This window comes from Equus przewalskii, chromosome 25 (assembly GCF_037783145.1).
Source record: "Equus przewalskii isolate Varuska chromosome 25, EquPr2, whole genome shotgun sequence".
In the NCBI taxonomy this organism is placed as follows: Eukaryota; Metazoa; Chordata; class Mammalia; order Perissodactyla; family Equidae; genus Equus; species Equus przewalskii.
In genome coordinates this window covers 3,880,811-3,901,379 of record NC_091855.1, presented here as the reverse complement: position 1 = coordinate 3,901,379, position 20,569 = coordinate 3,880,811, and the positions used below count along the sequence as shown (strand labels likewise).

Genomic DNA, 20,569 nt, shown 5'->3' with positions numbered 1-20,569 from the left:
GAGCCAGGCTGTCCATCCTCAGTAACTAGTTGAGCATCTGACACAAGGTAGGTGCTCAAGAAATGAAACTGATGAATAGAGGATTAGGACAGTGAGCTTGAACCCCGTGAGACACACAAACATGTACACTGTTTTAAGGAATAACTAGTGGGAAAAAATGTAGATATTCCTTAACATTTTTCTCTTAACTAAATAGATGTTAATTAAATGTTACCATCTAAAATGACTATGAACCAACTTTATTAAAAACCAAACAAAACCCCAAAACAGAAAGCACTGCAGCGCCCAAGCTTGAAGACTGTGAAACTGAGAAATCAGAGGAAAAAAGACCCCTGAGCACTGGTTTCGGGACCTGGCCAGCTTCCTACCCCCATGATCGGAATGCATTTGACATCACGCTTCACTTTAGGGACCTTGTAACACATTTCATCACTTCCTTTGGTTCCTTTCCTAAACTATTTTATCTTTCTATTTTACTTTCGCAAGAGCTACACTCCTGTCTCTTTCCTTTCTTTACCCCATTCTAGAAGATACTTACAAAAATCTTATTCTGAAAACATTAACTCAGACTTTCTCACACTTAATCCATCCCTTAAATTCAGATCTAGTTTTGATTTTTTTTCCTCAGATGATAAAATTCCCAAGTTCTGAGCCTGCGGGAGCACGCAGCATGAGGCCCTTTTTTTGGTTCTTTCTGATGTTCTGCTTTTACATGCTCAATTAACCTAGAAATAATTGTAGTGAGTAACGGCTAAAATGAATAGCCCTCAAAACCAAGGTCTATGCTTGAGAAATAGGAACATGGCAGCACTTTCTACGCAGTGGTAGGTTTTTGACATCGAAACTTGTTAAAATGAGGAAAAAATTACAACAAGCTTGATTTCTCAGGGCCTCTAACAGTTGCTTAATACTACTCTGTTAGAGTGATCTGAAATTAATCCTCCAATGTGTCCAGTTAGTCTGCAAATGGAATCGGATTATTTTAGTAAAAATGATAAACGTGTTATGTTTTCTTAATAAATCTATAAATTCTTGCTGCACTATCACATTTTATTTAGAGGCTGAGTTGGCAGCATGCAGAGCATGGGGAATTTAGGAGACCTAAATCTTAGATCTGCCACAAATGCCTTCTCTGACCTTAGTTTAAAGCTACTTTGCCTTTCAAAGACCCAGATTTCTGAACTATGAAATTAAGAGGTTAATATAGTATAAATCAGGATTTCTCAGAGTGTGGTCTATGAACTTCTGAGGGTCCCTGAGGCCTTTTCCAGGGCCCAGGTCCATGAAGCCAAAGTCACTTCCACAATAACAGGAAGCTGCCATGTGCCTTCTCCACTCTGTGGCATTCGCTCCAATGGTGCTAAAGCAATGACATGCTTCAGCAGGAGTCCAGGCAGGGGCACCAAGCGTACCAATGGCCGCTGTGTTCTTCACTGCCTTGCACCTGTAGCTAAAAAAACGCCAATTTCACTTAAGTATGCTGTTGATGAATCAACAAAAAGTCATTTATTTTACTAAATCTTGAGTCTTTTAATATTCTATGTGATGAAATGGGAAGTATGCATAAACCCCTTAGAAGTGCCTAACAGTATAAAGGTTCCTCAAAAAATTAATAATAAACCTACCACATGATCCAGCAATCCTATTTCTGGGTATTTAAACAAAAGAACTGAAATCAGGATTTTGAAGAGCTATCTGCCTGTCCCCCCATGTTCATCACAGCATTATTCACAGTAGCCAAGACATGCAGACTACCTAAATGGCCATCAAGGGATGAATGGAAAAAGAAAATGTGGCCTCTACATACAGTGGAACATTATTAAGCTCTAAAAAGGAAGGAAATCCTGCAACATGCGAGAAGGTGGATGAACCTAGAGGACATTATGCTAAGTGAGATAAGCCAGTCATGGACAAATACTGCATGGTCCCAGTTATCCGAGGCATCTAAAATAGTCAAACTCACAGAAACAGAGCAGAACGCTGGCTGCAGGGCTGAGGGCATGAGGAATCGTTCAACCAGTATCAAGTTTCAGTTATGCAAGATGAACAAAGCCTAGAGATCTGCTGTACAACACTGTGCCTACAGTTATAATTCTGTATCGTGCACTTAACCTGTCAAGAGAGTGGATCTCATGTTGTGTTCCCATCACAGACACACATAAAATAACAGGTAGCTGAAAAAATCCAGCTAAATCTTGAACTCAGTCAACATTTGCAGAGATGAGAAGGAAGAAAGTGAACAATCTGAGTAGAATGTGACCGTACGGTAGTGAAGAGTACACTATGTCACAATCTGTGACTAAAGAACACCACGTGAAATTACATGGGTCATCACAGTAACTCATTGGTTTTATGTGGCAAAAAATGCACCGCTGACAACTGTAAGATATTCTTGATTCACTTTTTTAATATGGAGAATTCTCTCTTTCAATGTAAAACAGTAGTAAAAAATCTTATAAATTGAAGGTATATAATTTTGGAAAGTATTAAAAAAAGAAATTATCATGAAGTCCCATAAAAATATTGACAACGAGGGGCTGGCCCCATGGCCTATTGGTTAAGTTAGGCATGCTCTGCTTTGGTGGCCTGCGTTAGCAGGTTTGGATCCCAGGCGTGGTGACTCACATATAAAACAGAGGAAAACGGGCACAGATGTTAGTTCAGGGCAAATCTTCCTGAAGCGAAAAAAAAAAATGACAACAAAGTATATGCTCACATTTATTTAAAAGAGATTTTCTTTGGCAGAATGAGAAGAAAAGACATTTAGAAGACTAATGAAATGTCATGGAGAGCACAATCACTGTTAATATTTTGTCTAAATGTGATGAATCTTACTTTTGAGTTCAAACTGGCACTTAACTATGTCTATGTGTATGACTATGACTCTTATCTAGAGTTGTTTAGTTTTCTAAAAGTAGTTAACACTCACATGATTCAAAAATCATGAAGCGTGAAACACCTCCCTGTACACCACCTGCTCAGTCCCTTCCTCACGAAGGCACCTGCTTTATTCATGTCTTATTTATCCTTTTGCAGATTTTTAATGCATATAAGCATGACTTAAATCATTTAGTAATACTAATTTAATAATAATATACTGTTTGTTTAAAATATTTAATAACATTAATTTATTAAAAATTAACATTAAGTAATCTTAATTGAATATAATACTATCAATGGCTCAATATATTTAATAATATTAATATTTAATTCATTAAATATGTTTGGAGCTCTCTCCGTGTCTGTACACAGAGCTTTTTCCTGTTATTTCACAGTCTTGGCCACCTTCACTGTACGGCTGTACTCGAATTTACTGAACTGGTCCCCCCACCAAAGGACATTTAGGTTGTTTGCAATCTTTTGCCATTAAGCAATGCTTCAAGCAATAACTTGGTACAAACATCATTTTACATGTATGTAGGTATCTCTGTGGTAAATCTCTGAAGGGAGAAGAGCTGAGTCAAAGAAGGTAAGCATTTCGTATTTTTCATACTTATTTCCAAATCACTGCCCCACAGAGGTCATACCAATTCATGGGATGTAGGGCAGTGTCTGCTTCCCCCACATCTCTGACAAAACCTTTTGGATTTCTGCCCATGTGCTAAGTGAAAAAGGTATCTCTGGGGGATTTCAATTCATATTTCTCTTTTTATAAGCAAAGTTCACCCTAATTTCTTACTTTTAAGAGCCATTTCTATCCTCTATTTGATGTCAGTTTCTATGATACCTTTTTGACATTTGTTTCAGCATCGTTTATTTAATACTTTAACTCTCCACAAAGAAATGCAAAGACTCATCACTCCCAATTCATTTGCTTTTTTCCTTTATTAGCCTTAATTTTACATTGTTTTTAAATACCAAATCTTGGCTATATTATTCTCTTCTTTATAAATTAGTTGATATTTCCCCCTTTATTACTTCCTTCCTTCTGCTTTCTTTTGACATATTTCTGGACTTTCTATGGTACACCACTAAAACTATTTCTGAATCTGTCTGTACTTTCTTAATTACTGTCATTTGTTAAAAGAATTTTTTGAGCTAAATGCTTATTTCCCTTACTTCCTTCCTCCTTTTCTTCCTTTAAATAATGAAAGCACTTAAGGCTTTACATTTTCTTCTGAGTACGACATTGGTCACATCTCATGAGTTTTGCTATATAATGTTCCCATAGTTATTTTTTTAAAAGCCTATAATTTTAGTTTTAATGTCCTCTTTGACTCAAGTGTTATTTAGGAAAATTTTAAACATGTTGGTTTTTAAAAGTGGCTGGCTTTAAGAATTTTTATTCTTGTTACTGAAGTCTGTTTTTATTGCACTGGGATCTGAGAATGCAGGCTTTATAATTTCTTTTTGCAATTTTAGAATTAAGTTTTTTCTTAGTCTTTCAAAAACAAAGTAGAAATAATTTTTATATGACTCCACCTCTTTCCCCTTGGACATCAACAAGCACTACTGTGCTAGAAGTTCTGATTACACGTCAAAATACAGAATTGCAGGAAATATGTGCTAAAATTTCTATTGAAGAAGAAAGACATTACCTGAAACATATCCGTGTCTTTGTCATGTGTGTACTCGACCACCACAGTTTGATTCCTTGACAGGGTGTACGATATACTGTGCTGACCTTTGCAGCTGATAGCCTAATAATAAAATAAAAATACATAAAAATTGATTAAAACTTCATTTCAACAACTTAACCACAATTCTGTTTGCAGTTAAGAGACATCACGCTACAAGCAAAACCCAATGCAAGCCAGTATTTTCCTAATGATCAGAGCCTGTCCCTGTGCTGCACTCTGCATTACAGCAGAGCCAACAGTCACAATGCTGGTTTAACCAAATATCCTACCTTCATATGAACAATATTTTATTTAAGTCAAATCAAAGTTAATTTCCTAGTCTGCACGACTTGATTTAATCAGACTCCTAGAAAATAATACACTTTCTCCATGTCACCTTAACTCAGTGATAGAATTTTTAGACTGATTTATTTAAAATTTTAAAATTTATTTCACACTACAACAGTACCTCAACATTTTGCTATCATATTTTTTCTAAGTGATAGAGATGATAATCATAGTAGAAGAATCATTGAAAAAAACCACTGATGCTCTAAAAGGATTTCTATATAATATGTACTGTCCTAACCAAGGATGATGATACCTAAACTCTGTTTACATGTCATTTATATCTTGTATAACGAGTTGCTTAACCCAGATATTTACTGAATTAATAAATAAAGTAGCTAAGTTAGTTTTGTTTTCTATTTTTAGACTAGACTAAAGCTAATAATCTTTCCCAAAGAATCTAGAAACCAGTAATACGATATTGTTCTTATTTTCTCCACGACTCTGTATTGGAACACATCTTAAGTTGTGGTCACATAGTTTTAAATTTTCAAATTAACAAAGAAGTTTACCTAAATTACTCTACATTATTTCAATTACATTTTATCCATTCTACTTTAATGTAACATCTTAATTTCCACTCTTTTATATTAAGAATAATAAATAAAACTAATAACAAGCCTATCTATTTATTGAATAATGGCACTGTATGAAGACCAAGAAAGCCTTTGGAAGTAGCTGGACGTATACAGCATGCTAATGAAAATGTACTCTGAACATTTATATTTGACTAATATAATTGCTTAGAGCAATAAATAGTACAACATTCCAAATCAACTTTGAAGTTCGCCTGGTTAATCTCATGGTTATTTAATAATCTGCCCTGAGGAACTTCATGATCGGACTGATGCTTTGCTGGACGTGCTTCATTGAGACAACACAAGCATTAGAAATAATAATTTAGATATTTAATATGATTAGGAATCTAAAAAACACTTCTTAGATTACTCAGCTCCATTAACAAATATAATCTTAAATGTTCATTGGTCTGAGTCAGATAAATTCAATGGTATTGAATGTGGCATTTTTTGAAAGACAAATTAATAAAGAACTATTTTCAATTTAAGATAAATGGATGTTTATCTTCACATGTAAGTGAAAAAACCCACTTTAAGAAAAATAATGTTATTAAACTCAAACTTACAAAACTAAGAATCAGGGAGTGATTATTTATAAAATAATTTATTTTAGGATTCCTTAGAAAGTGTCTATTGCATTTAAAAAGCATTCGATTTACAAATACATCCACTCAAACAAAACTTTCCTGGCATATGCATATTACATAAAATAAGAATGTCTGTAGTTTGGCAATTATCTGCAAAATTAGGAGCTAACAACTGTCATAATAGAACACCTTTGAAAAAGTCATACATTTTTGTACAATGACACCTTCTTAAATACAGTATTCCTCAAATTTCCGGCAAAGTTGTCTTAAATAGGAGAGTTACCTGAACCCCTGGAGACAGAAGGGAAAGTGGCTCTAAAGTGAGCTATCTCATGCTTAAAACCTCTTACCTTGAAATTATTATAAATTTTGTATTCTATTCCATAACACAGTGGCTAGTTTTAACCTTTGAACATTTCCAAATTTGCTGGGAAGTCGATGCCCCAGGAAGACTTGCTGTGTTTACCCCATGACCCCACACAGCCCTGGAGGCCTCAGACACTTCCCTGCCACTCTGGGAGGCACCGGAAATAGTCATTTTATGGGTCCTCAGCCATTACTCAACCCAATTCTTCTAAGGTGTTTAATTTAAAACTGTTCTTCTGACTCAAACTGTTAAAAGTCTACGCAACACATGAAAAAGGCCATTGGTGATGGGGAAAGTGGTGCCAAGCTGGGAACTGCCTGCAGGAAAGGGGAGCACAGACGCAGGCCGACCCCTGCCTGCCCACCCTCAACAGGGAAGAAAGGCCTTGAATGCCTGATCCAGGACACCATGGATGTCGAGACAAAAGTAAATTTACAATTTCAAACCTCCGCCAGTTTTTTATGTGCCTAAACGTGGATGGCCAGGGTTGGGAAAGGTGAATGCTTTTTGGGTGAAGAAAACACTTTTTCTGAGACTTTCTGATTAAGGAAGTCCTAGCTGAGGGCCATGTCTTGGATACCTCTGGATTTGAAGAGGAGGAAGTGGGGAAAGAGTTCTTTGGGGAGAAATGAGTCCCAGAAGGCGGTGAGCGCTCTGCGCCAGCAGGCAATGCACTCCTCTGCAGCAGGCTCACTGAGGAAGGACAGTCAGCATTCCTGTGACAGCTACTCTAAGTCGCTTCCGGTTCCAGCTACTTTAAGTAGCTTCCGGTTCTGGCGGTGGTCTCTCTCTCTCTTAATGCTAAGCCAGGAGAGGAGGGCTGCCTGTCAAGAGCCCTGAGTGCTGGCGCCTGGGCCCAGCAGGCTGCGCCCACAGGGAGAAGCTGGCCCCAGAAGCCTGAAATTTAAGCCAGGCCTGTGATTTGGAGCATTAAAAGGTGGCAGTCAAAACCAGGACAGCCCAGGCCACTGTTGGGATCCTAGAAATAAGGGGAGAGGTGCCTACCTCCCTTGCTTACAGGAATTACATGCTCTTGTCTGCACATCAACGTCTAGAGTGGGGCCAGGTTTAGGTGGCTGGGGGAAGTAAAAAGAGAGCTTAAGCTTAAAATCAGTTTTTGCTATCTTTCTGGCAAGTATACAAGGCATTAAGCTCTATTTTTTTTTGGTTAGAAGTATCGGTTTTTCAACATTACTTTTTAACATTTAAAATATGACTTTTCAGGAATACAGCTTCTAGTAAATTACAGATTCACTAACTTGAGTCAACCATTTCAGGTATTTCGGAAATAAAAATTTCCCCAAGGCACCGAGTTGTTCTGAAATCTCTCTCTGAAATATGGGAAAAGAAAGTAGGAAAGGCCTTCTCTTGGCACTCACGGTAATTTAGTTCAAACAGTCACTGTAATGTACTGTGATTTCACTACAGTAACTCCCCAACTGTGGAAACAAAGCCTTTACAATTGGAAGGAGAAGCAGCCAACCAGTTCCTGGTAGACACTACTGATTTCTCATCCGGTCAGGAAGGCAGGCTTTGGACTCCCTCCCACAACACTGTGCCAGCCTGAAAGGCATGCCTGGCCTTACCCTTCCACCCTCTGCACCGAGGGTGTGGAAGGCACTCAGTGACTGTCCGGTCAAGATACATGATGAGGCTGAGAGCTGCTCTCCTCGGCTCTTCCCCTCCTCGCCTCTACCGTTCACCAGCAGAGGTATTAATAGTGACACTCTCAGCTCAAATTTATTACGTGTGAATTTTATCGGGCTAAAAATATCACAATGAGACAATTACAGATTAGACCATTACAACAACAGATCCTGAGAATAAAGGATTCCGACTTTATTCAGCTTAAGAAGCTAAGCACTACTCTGCAATTCCAGAGGCCCAAACCAGGCCCTTCCTGAGCCAAGACAGTTTCTTCTCAGCAGAGGATCTGTATTTTGTTATTTTTACTCGACTTGTGTCACGGGCTCGGCTCAGCTCAGCCACCCTATGCTATTCAGGGGTGTCTGTCCAGGTTCAATTTAAACTAAACATCAGGGAGTTCTCAGAGCCTCCTGACTCTCAAATGAACGTGATTCTTAACGTCTATAGAATCGTCTTCCTCTTATAAATGCGCACGGCGCACACATAAAGGTGCTCCTAAAGATACATAATAGCTAATGATACCAGAAAAGCAATCTGGAAACATGCATAAGGGGATGGATACATATCTTCATAGCAGCCAAAGAGCTTTCACTCAAATTTTAAAAGTATAAGGGAAATAATCAAATCTTTTATTTGTTAAGAAGCAGTGGGGTTAGCTCTCAATTCAAAAGTAAAAGGGAAAAAGCTCACTGAGAAACTAACTGGTTTCTAGAAAATATTAATTTACTATAGTCATGATTTAGCCCATTTAATTCAAGCTCTATAAGGCTGCTAAGTGGGCCTTTATCAACTGTGTAGGGACAGAGAATGGAATTCACCACGGTGACAGAGGTCGTTGGTTACCCACCCGATGCCCTTCTCCCTGCTAGCTGAGCTGGCCTTCCGTGAAGCAGCCTGAAAATGCCGGTCCTGGATCTCCCAGTCTCCCGGCGCTGCGCACGGAAGTCTGACACAATCCTGACCAGGGGCGCTCAGGAGAAATCTGGTGTGGAGCTCCCGGGATGAGAGCCGTCAAGAGAGACTCTTTCCTTTCTCCGTCAATAAAATGTTAATGTGATGTTTGGAGCTGAGGTGGCCATCTTGCAACATGAGAGCAGGGTCAGAAAACTCCGAGAAGCGGACCAAGCCCTGACATCTTTGTGTTGAACCAAATCTGAAACTATCTGTCTCCAGACTTCTGTGAGAAAAACGGGAGTTTTAGGCTGCTTTTGGTTGGATATTTTGTTACCTATAGTCTAAAGCACCATTATATTGTTTGGCCCAAACATTTTTCTCCTCTTGAGTTCCAATCACTTAAACTTAAAAGCTTCATGTCATCTTTGAGCCCTCTCGTGCCACTACTGTTCTACGTGATGTGTCACATGAGACATCACGGTGCCGTGCGTGTTCACTCACCTGCGCCCAGGGCACAGGACCGGTGGAGGCAGTGCAGTGCCTTCACACGGAGCAGGGGCTGGGTTTCTAATGCAAGTTTCATGTGCGCCTGAGTGCGTGTCCAGAGGCTATCTGTGGTTAGAGCAAATGTATATTTTTACTGTGATAATCTCCTGTTGTTGGATGACTGAGACGTGAAGAAAATTTTATATTAGTATTTATAGATTAATATTTGAAAGGAATCTGTAAAGCATTTTCAGAGGAGACAAAAGCCACCAAGCATATGACAGGGACAAACTTAGGTCCTTATACATTTAGAGTAGGAATAGAAGGAATACTAGGAAGACAGGAGAAGAAAATAATTAGTTATGTTAGAAGCTATAAAGCTAAACTTTGGGAAACCACATGCATTAAGTATACCAGTGGGGCCTGCCTTACTAAACCAGTGTCAGCCTCATTTAAGAGAATGCAATATTTGTGTGTATGTGTACAAGAATCTGAGTTTCAAATGAAACGAAGTTCTTTTTCTTCAAATCCAAACCTAATTTTTCCACTACAAATGTCCCCGATACTCTACACAGAGAGCCAGTGACCTCTTTGTCTTTTGGATTCTACCAAGAAACATAATGTGAACTTGTGTTCTCAACAGCTTTCTAAATGATGTCCACAACTTGGCACTAATTTAAAAAATTTTGTTATTTATTTTTTTAATTGACATCATATTGGCTTATAACATCATGTAAATTTCAGGTGTACATTAGTATATATCAACTTCTATACAGACTGTATGGTGTTCACTACCAGTAGTCTATACTTTATCTGTTACCATACATATGCACACTTTACCTCTTTTGCCGCCCCCCTACTGCTTCCTCTTGGTAACCACTAATCTGTTCTCCTTATCCACGTGTTTCTTTATCTTCCACATATGAGTGAAATCATAAGGTGTTTGTCTTTCTCTGTCTGGCTTATTTCACTTAGCATAATACCATCAGGGTCCATCCATGCTGTTGAAAACAGCATGATTTTGTCTATTTTTAGTGGCTGAGTAGCATTCCATTGTGTGCGTGTATATATATATACACATACAATTTATATATATAAAAACATAAATATACCACATCCTCTTTATCCACTCATCCATTGATGGGCACTTGGGTTGCTTCCATGTCTTGGTTATTGCGAATAATGCTGTAATGAATACAGGGATGCATAAATCTCTTTGAATTGTTGATTTCATGTTCTTTGGATAAATACCCAGTAGTGGAATAGTTGGATCATATGGTATCTCTAGTTTTAATTTTTTGAGAAATCTCCATACTGTTTTCCACAGAGGCTGCACCAGTTTACATTCCCACCAGCAGTGCATAACAGTTCCCTCTCCTCTACAACGTCTCCAACATCTGTTATTTCTTGTCTTGTTAATTATAGCCATTCTCACGGGTGTCAGGTGATATCTCATTGTAGTTTTGATTTGCATTTCCCGAATAATTAGTGTTTGTCAAACATGTCTTCATGTGCCTATTGGTCATCCGTATATCTTCCTTGGAAAAATGTCTCTTCAAATCATCTCTGCCCATTTTTTGATTGGGTTGTTTGTCTTTTGTTGTTGAGTTGTATGAGTTCTTTACATATTTTGGAAACTAACCCTTGTTAGATATATGACTTGCAAATATCTTCTCCCAGTTGGTGGGTTGTCTTTCATTTTGTTCATGGTTACTTTGCCTCGTAGAAGCTTTCAGTCTGATGTAGTTCCATTTGTTTATTTCTTCTTTTGTTTCCCTTGCTGGGGTAGACATTGAAACAATAACTCAAAACCTCCCAAAAAACAAAAGAGGACGAGATGGCTTCTCTGGTGAAATCTACCAAACATTTCAAGAAGATTTAATACCTATCCTTCTTAAACTATTCTGAAATATTGAAGAAGATGGGACACTTCCTAACTCACTCTATGAGGCCAACATTACCTTGATACCAAAACCAGACAAGGACAAATTGTCTGGTTACTTGTGAAGTAAAACTATCACAAAAAAAGAAAATTACAGGCCAATAACTGATGAACACAGATGCAAAAATCTTCAACAAAATATTAGCAAATTGACTAGAACAATACATTAAAAAGATAGTACAATTCCAGGGATGCAGTGATGGTTCAACATCCGCAAATTAATCAATGTGATACATCACATTAACAAAATGAGGAATGAGAATCACATGATCATTTCAATAGACACAGAGAAAGTATCTGACAAGAGCTAACATCTATTTATGATAAAAACTCTCAATAAAACGTGTATAGAAGGAAAGTACCTCAATATAATAAAGGCCATATATGACAAACCCACAGCCAACGTCATATTTAATGGTGAAAAACTGAAAGCCATTCCTCTGAGAACAGGAACAAGAAAAGGATGCCCACTCTCGCCACACAACATAGTACTGCAAGTTCTGGCCAGAGGAATTAGGCAAGAAAAAGAAATAGAAGGGATCCAAATAGGCAGTGAAGAAGTGAAACTCTCACTATTTGTGGATGACATGAGTCTATATATAGAAAACCCTAAAGACTCTATCAGAAAGTTATTAGAAATAATCATTAACTACAGCAAAGTTGCAGGGTACAAAATCAACATACGAAAATCAGTTGTATTTCTATATAATAATAATGAGCTAGCAGAAAGAGAAGTCAAGAATACAATAATAATTACAATAGCAAGAAAAAGATTAAAATATCTAGCAATAAATTTAACCAAGGAGGTAAAAGACCTATACACTGAAAACTATACAACATTATTGAAAGAAATTTTTAAAAACATAAAAAAATGGAAAGATATTCTGTGCTCAGGGATTACAAGAATAAACATAGCTAAAATGTCCATATTACCTAGAGCAATCTACAGATTCAATGCAATCCCAATCAGCATCCTGATGACATTCTTCATGGAAACAGAACAGAAAGTCCTAAAATCTATATGGAACAACAAAAGAGCCTGAATAACCAAAGCAACTCTGAGGAAAAAGAACAAACCTGGAGGTAATACAAGGTATTACAAAGGCTATAGTAATCAATTCTGCATGTTTTAGGCAAGTTTATTTTCAGCCACTTTAACTGTTAATTCTAATTTGTAAGTTAATACTTCAGCCCATCACACAATTTAAATATATAGCTATGAAAATTATTGCAGAAAGGATCTGATAAAATGAAAAAATAAATACACTGACCTCTCACAGCCATTCTGGTTACTAAATACAAGCCTTCCATGACAGGCTGCACTGCTATGGAAACATTTTAATTGGCATGTAAAAAAATAATGGAATCTGTTTTGGGGTAGGACTGAATGAGGCCAATGAATCAAACCTTTTCTGTTCAAAAACAACTTCTGATGTTTATGCTCATGGTAGAAACATGCACATTTACGAGCAAATGAATGAGTCTGCTGTGAGCTGTGCAGCAGCTTGGAAATAACTGCTGAGTGATTGTATCATCTGGAGCACAGTGTACACTGTGACGCTGGGGCAGTGTGTGGGGTTGGGGAGTGGTACTAGAGGGTATCAGCACATACGGGCATGTGATAGCCGCCCCAGGAGGCCACTGGCATTGCATCTCCTCACTGCGATATCCACTGATAATCCAGCTCACGCCTGAGCATCGGGCAAAAGGACACATGCATGGCAGATGGTTGTCTCAATGTGACTACCTGGTCTGTCCTGCTGAGCTCCAAATTTACATGTACTCTAGGAAAGGAGAAAAAGACCATGCACGGACACTGCAGAGATCAACTTGGCTGGTGAATTCTGATGCTGAGAAAACCACACGCTGGACTCCAGGTCTGAATCCTAGCTCAGTCACACCAACTGTAACCAAACCACATAAGTTCTCTGAGTCTTCAGTTATTCCCTTTACAATTCACCCAGAGAGAGTCAACATCAGCAGCACTGTTTTCACTGTATTCAAAGCAAGGAATAATGTAGAGCACGGCAGTGTCCCTCTTCAGATGCAGACTGGTACTCAGAGCGCTGCCTCACGACCCAAAGGGGTTTAGCATCAGTTCCTCGTAGTCTATAACATACGCTTTGGAATTACTGTTCTGTTTAGCTTTAAATATAGGGTAGATATTGACTGTATTAATTAGAGATAATCCCAGTATGACAAACATGTTTTTCCAGAACTAATGACTTTTATGTCAGGCTGACAAGTATAATTAGGCAATAAATCCTCAATCAGTCTGGTTCAAATTGCTACAGGGAAGATGAGGTCTCTGCCATCCTTGTCAATTTATGTGTAAAATATGTATGAGCATTATTTCTAAAGACAGGAGGTGGCTAGAGGAATCCATAATTTATTTTGCATGAACATACTCTTTAAAATATCCTATCTTTTCAAGGAGCCGTATTTCAGGCAAGCTCCTGAACCATGGCTGCGATTAGAAAGTCACAAAATGCTAACTTGGATTTCATCAAAATCAACAGTGTTTCACACAATAAATAAATCAAAATGATAAGCCTATTTGTGAGAGGCGATGAGGCGATGGCTTTGAACTTGGCATCGGGCCACTGCCACGCCCGTCTGGGATCAGCTCACTGAGCTATTCTTCGATAAACCTCGGCAGAGAACCTACTGTAAGCATAGTGCTGGCCAGGGCTGAGGCAGACGCAGCCAATCAATCCAGCAAGCACAGCTGCCAGAGAGGGTCAGGAGGTCTGAGCAGAACCTGTTTCTAATTTGGAGTGACTCCTAATTACACTGAAGCTGGATTTGGTTGGTGGTGCCAGTCATAAGAGACGACCTGACTCAGACATGGTTTGGAAAACTGTGACACACCAAGGGCTGTAGCTGGAGAAGTGGGCAAGAGCACGTGCACGTGCCTTGTGGAGCTCTGTCCCCAGCAATTCTACCACTTGCAACGGATGAAAAGCCCCTTGAGGGCAGGAGCTCCAGTCTTTCTAAATTAGCCTTCAATTCAGGCAGTATATTCGTGGTTAATAGTAGAGATCAGGCCTAATTCCCATTCCACCAACGAATGCCTATGGGACTCTGGGCAAGTTACATAAGCACGCTGTGCCTCAGTGTTGTCATCTCATGAGTGCTGGTCCTGTGTCCAGGAAGGTCATTGCTGTCTACGGGCAAAGATACTTCAGCTACTTCTACACGCACCCAGTGTAGCCCAAACGGCTGAACAAGTGAGGGTTCAGATGCAAGTTTGTATAGATTATTTCATTGTGCTTTTAAAGCTTATTAAGCTTACTTAAAGTGCAATCTCCTCTTTTAGTTACTCTATTTGTCTCATTTCTTTTGGAAAATATAGGTGAAGTTCAGTTTTCCCACACAGAAATGCTGTGAGTGGGAGACACGTCTATACGTATAAACATGTTCACACTGTCAGTCACATTCTGTACACTAGACACCATAAATGATGGCCCATCTACCTCTAATGGTGACTCTAAAAGCGCACACTTTAATGCAGACCCTGGAGCCACCCCCCACACTGACTCTGCGTGGCAGCTCCCACAAGGCAGGAGACGAGGAGGAAGGGGGACGGTGCTGAAAGGACGGGCACTCTCAGGCCCGCACAGCAGACGTCAGAAGCACCGGCTAGCCCAGGGCCTGACCCTGCAGCAAGGACCACCCCGTGGTCACCTGGAGAAGGGTGGGGGCCACACTCGGCTGGGAAGGGGTGGAGAAATGGACCTCCAACAAGTGCTTCTTCAAAACAGCAGTACACTTACTTGTGAACATTTTATGGTTCTAGACAAGAGCAGGAAGTGGCATGGGAAGAAATGAAGACGACAATATATTTGTGAAATGCCAAATACTCCAGTGAAAATTAAAACAACGATGAGATCTCTCTTTGTTGTACACCTTAAGACTAAGAAAGAGAGAAAGAGAAACCCACCTGCGGTCTCACATAAGAACAGGAGTTCTTACTGTGTGGGGAGATGTTTAATTAGTCAAGGGACAGTGCTTCAAGGATGCGTGTGAATCTGTCTGCTGCAACATCAATGTTTATTTACCTAAACAGTCCAGTATTTGTACACATATGAGCTACTTGTCACAGAAAACAAAGCCACCTGAAAGAATGAACCCTAATAAATATGAAGTGTAAATAAAAATGGAGCATCTTGAAAAATGACTAAGTTGAAAAAGTAAAATTCATTGTTCAATAATTCTATTTGCATACTTCTTTTTCAATAACACATTTGCTAGGTAAAACAAGGTATATCTTGTTTGTAAAGAGCACTGGATAAAAAATACATAGGTATCCACTATACACTATATGTTATAGCGAGTCCATAGTAAAATGCAAGCCCTGATTTGTTGTCACAACCAGGCAAACTTCCAGATGCTAAAAAGTGAATCTGACATAAATCAATTTTATACTAAGATAACCAAAGACCTACCATATAATTATTTTAATATGCAGGCCAGTTTATCAGCCATCAAAGTGATCCCTTGAGTACTGAAGAAGACTGAAATTTTACCCTTGCTCAAAAAAACAAAATACAAAACCTTATTGATTATTTATAGTGATAAAAGCAAAAGCCCCCACTTAAAAGATGCAAAAAATATGGGAGGCTGTTTTCAACTTTTTCCCTCATTTTACTTGGATTTCTATTATTAAGATTTGGCCTTGATTTAAAATTTGTCCATCTGCTGAAGAATCTCATTTTCTTTATGGAATAAAATCAGTTTAATAAGGCCACATCATAGTTATAAAGAAACACAAAAATATTTACTCTCAAAAGACAAGATTTATCTTGGTAGTTGGTATTTTTAAGATGTTGAGTCTGCTGGAACCACGCAAGTTCCAATCCTAATACACAACATTTTGAATAAGACAATGGCTGTCTTTCCCTGGAAGTACAAGGAAACGCACATGGACCCAACCCGTGTGCCTGCCACCAGACGAGCCGTTCGTCACTGCTTTTTTGGAAGCTTGGATATATATTTGAATGTTACTCAAGCCTCATTCAACTGCACTTCTTAAGAGGGCCCTTATTATCTGTGTGTCCTTGGCCATATTCTGATCTATTTCTTAACTGTAACTACCTTCAAAAGTTTTTAGAAAAACTTGATGATATTTGTAAAGGACCCAGAGTACAGTGCCCAACACATAATAATTACTATTCAGCTATTTTTATTACTAAAACATTCATAATCTCTATCAGATAATTTAATACTTAATTTAGTATGGTCCTCCAGGTTCCTGACTGATCTGTAAGGCAAAGTATATTTTGAATTAGGTATTATGTGTACAAAGTACCAGATGTTCCCAGTGAGCAGTGTGCCCTTCCAGTTCAGGTCCTCTTAACAGAGAGGGCCACTATTAACAGTTTTGCATGTATCGTTTCAGGGAGAAACTTTGTCTGTACCAGCACTGCACATATGTAAGAAATGATGGCACCCTGTACAGAGTTCTGTACCCTGTCTCCCTCACTTCACAGGAGAACTCGTGTAACAGTCTGTATCACCTGGCTATAAGTGCTGTCTTGTTCTTTTCGATGTTTGCATGTAGCCTGATTTATCTAATAAATCTCTTTTTAAATTTACTGAATATAAAAATTAAATTTTTGTTTCTATTTTATAAGCAATGTTGCAATGAATATCCATGTGTTCATTATGCATGCAAGGGGAAATATCTATAGGATAAATTTCTAGAAATAAAATTGCTGAATCAAATGGTATGTGTACTTTTAACACTGAAAGTTATTGTCAAACTACTTTTCACAGAAGTTATATCAATTTAAATTCTCAACAGATATATGTATATGAGAGCGAGTTTCCCCTATCCTTACCAACATGGAGTTATTAAGTGTTATGGTCTGTCCCACCTGATATGTGAAAAATGATGTCACTGTGCTTTTAATTAGCATTTCTACTATCATAGCTGAAGCTGAATATGTTTTAAAATGCTTAAAAGATGTCTCTTTTTCTTTCTATGAACTATTTATATCCTTTACCCATTACTCTTTTGGGTTATTGGTCTTTTTCTTAATGATGTGTAGGTACTCTTTATATATTAAAGAGATTACCCATTATCTGTGATATGAGTTGCATATTCCCCCACTCATCTGGATTTTAACTTTATTTAAGCCAGGGCTTTTTTCGTCCTGGAGACTTTTTTAGAAGTTTATACAGTGAAACATTAGTATTTTTTTTATGGTTTTCAGATTTTACCTCATAGTTAGCAAGGCTTTCCTCCCTCCCTAATAAAGCTAAGAATTTTCCATTCTTCTCTGGCACGTTTACGATTTTACTTTTTGTGTTTAAAAACATTATGGAACATTTATCTGAACAGTCACGAGTGCTTGTAATAAAAGATATAGTTTGTTTTCACAAATGTGGTAAAAGAGGAAAGCAGTGGCACAGATTTTAAAAACCATTTCCCACTGTAAGAATACATTCTATGTATGGGGAAGAATTATCTTTATCATTCCATACCCAACCTCAGCTATTATTAATTTAGTTTACGCACTCTGAAAATTAAGGGCTGAAAGACAAGAAGAGGGGTAAGGAACATCTCAGAGAAAATAGTCTGATGTGAACAATCTGTAGATAATCCATTTACAGATAATAAAAAATCAATGAGAAAGTAAAACGGTTTGATACTGAGTACACTGGCGTTTAGATCCGCTTTGGTTACTAAGTCAGTCAGATGGTTACTATTGATTAAATGCTCTGTCCATGCAGGAGATAACATAGTGCTTACTCCTGGGGTGATGCTGTGGAACAAAACTGAGAACTGCAGCTAAAAACGACCAGGGTCAATGGTGTGTGATCACTCTCGCTCCCTAGCTAAAGGAGGACAAAGGGAAGGACGCATGTGGTCAGGACTCGGCCTGAGGATTGCTGCTTCAAACAAACCAGCCCTGCCTCTAATATTTTGGGGGAAGAAAATATAAATAAATTCGACAAATAAAATACATACATTGCTATCTAGTGGATGAAGCCTGTGCTGAATGGTAAACCCTAAAGATGCCACCTATCAAACCAATCTCTCAAGAATAAAAGTACGTGACCAGAGGAGACGAGGCTCATTTATGGTACCCGGAAAGCCAACATGTTTCAGTCACATATTTATGTGTTAAAATTCATTAGATTAGTAATCTACCTATATAAAATCGTCTTCTTGGATATAACTCTAAAAATAAGAAACTCAAAACATCTATAAAATAAGATATACATCTGCACCTTAATAACCAAATTAGCAATGATTTCTGCATATATAGAGCTTTTTCAAGGTAGAGCATTTTCAAATATACTATTTTACTTAACCGTTTGGTGCACACAACAACCATGCTGTGGATAGAATTATCCCCATTTTGTAAAATAAGGAAAGTGACTTGGAGAGGGTAAGTGATGTCCCTAGTGAATGGGCGAGTCTACACGGCATTTCATACTCTCTTCATTATACTTCATTGCCTTTTTACAAAAGAATTTCCAAGTTTCAGGGAGGGTATTCACATAAACTTTCACAATCATTTATAATGTATGAGATCACAGTTTTGGGAATCACCTGGAAAACAATGTAGTTCAGTCGCCTATCATTTCCTCTTTACATCATTGAAAGGAAGAACCGTAAGAGAAGTGAGCAGAGAGCCAGGCAAGTATGGTATCAGGGAAGCGAAATGTGTAAGAATGAGTCACAAGTCATCAAAACTGTCAGCTGGGGCAGAGTGATTAAGCAGGAGAAATCAGGAGGCCAATGAATTGAAGTCATTTGTGCAATCACAGTACACACTTTAAAGTATTAACATAAGTTGAAATTGAGGTATATTATTCAGAAGTTTCGAGAATCTCCTTGACAGAATAACCATCCTTGCCAATACTACCCAGTCCAAAAAACTGCCAAACTTGAATAACCTTGAAAGTTTTCCCTGTAGCCAGAACATTCATGGAAAAATAAAATTCCAATGCTTGTACAAGAGACCGTCAAATATCTAAAGACAGCTGGTTTGCACCTCACCTCCAGTATTTCCTTCTCTTAGTGAAACATCTCTCATTTCTTCCAATTTTTGTCAAAACAGTTGGCTTCAAATTCCTTTACTCTCTAGGGTATCCTAGTCTGAACACAGATCTGTCCGTCTACATTCATTCTGAAGTCTCCGTAACAGAACCGTGCAATCTACATATGGGCAGATAAGAACAAGCAAACCATTCTGCTTGTGTCACTTCAGTGTAAGACTGTGTTGGCTTCTTGAGGCACCCATCATACTGCTGACTCACACAAGGATTATCATCAAACCCTCAAACTTAGCTTGTGAAAATCTGTTTTGCATACTTTAAAAATCAGATCTAGGGGCCGGCCCCATGGCCAAGTGGTTAAGTTCGCACTCTGCTTCCGTGGCCTGGGGTTTCACCAGTTCGAATCCTGGGCATGGACACGGCGCCACTCGTCAGGCCATGCTGAGGAGGCGTCCCACATGCCACAACTAGAAGGACTCACAACTAAAAATGCACAATTATGTACCGGGGGGCTTTGGGGAGAAAAACTAAAAAAATCTTAAAAAAAAAATCAGATCTATTCAAGTATAATTTACATTTAATAAAGTCCAACAATTTTAAGTGCACAACTCAACAAATGAATATAGGCATGTAACCATCTCATCAATCAACCTAAATGATCCCCTCATGACTTTGTGCAGCCAATCTCCCTCTCCTCTTTCCCAGCAACCACTCATCTGCTTTCTGTCACTATAGTTATGTCTTTTCTAAAACATCATATAAATGAAAACAATGTGTAGTCTTTTGTATTTGGCTTCTTTAAATTACCAAAATCTTCTGGGATTTATCTGTGTTGTTGTGTGTATAGGCAAGTTGTTCCTTCTTTATTAGTGGTATTCCATTGGATAATTATATTGTCTGAGAACAAAAAGTTTTACTTCTTCCACTGCACGCCCTCCACCTCCCGCCAAATCACATGCATTTTATTTCTTTTCCTTGCTATCCTATACTGCCAGGACCTCCATCATAATGTTAAATAGAACGAGTGAAAGCAAACATTCCCTCCTTGTTCTCAGTCTAAGGGAGAAGAGGAATCTTTCACCACTAAGTATGGTTACCTGTAAGTTTTTCACAGACACCCCTTATCAAGTTGGGAAGTTTCTTCTACT

At 38.4% G+C, this 20,569-nt stretch overlaps 1 protein-coding gene across 1 annotated transcript in view; it reads right to left on the bottom strand.

The window, feature by feature from the left end:
- PELI2 (pellino E3 ubiquitin protein ligase family member 2) overlaps positions 1 to 20,569 on the bottom strand; it is a 180,354-nt gene that overhangs the window by 17,177 nt on the left and 142,608 nt on the right. The window contains exon 3 of the mRNA XM_070594246.1: positions 4,539 to 4,640. Coding sequence (XP_070450347.1) covers positions 4,539 to 4,640 — 102 coding nt within the window. The remainder of the gene's footprint in view (positions 1 to 4,538; positions 4,641 to 20,569) is intronic.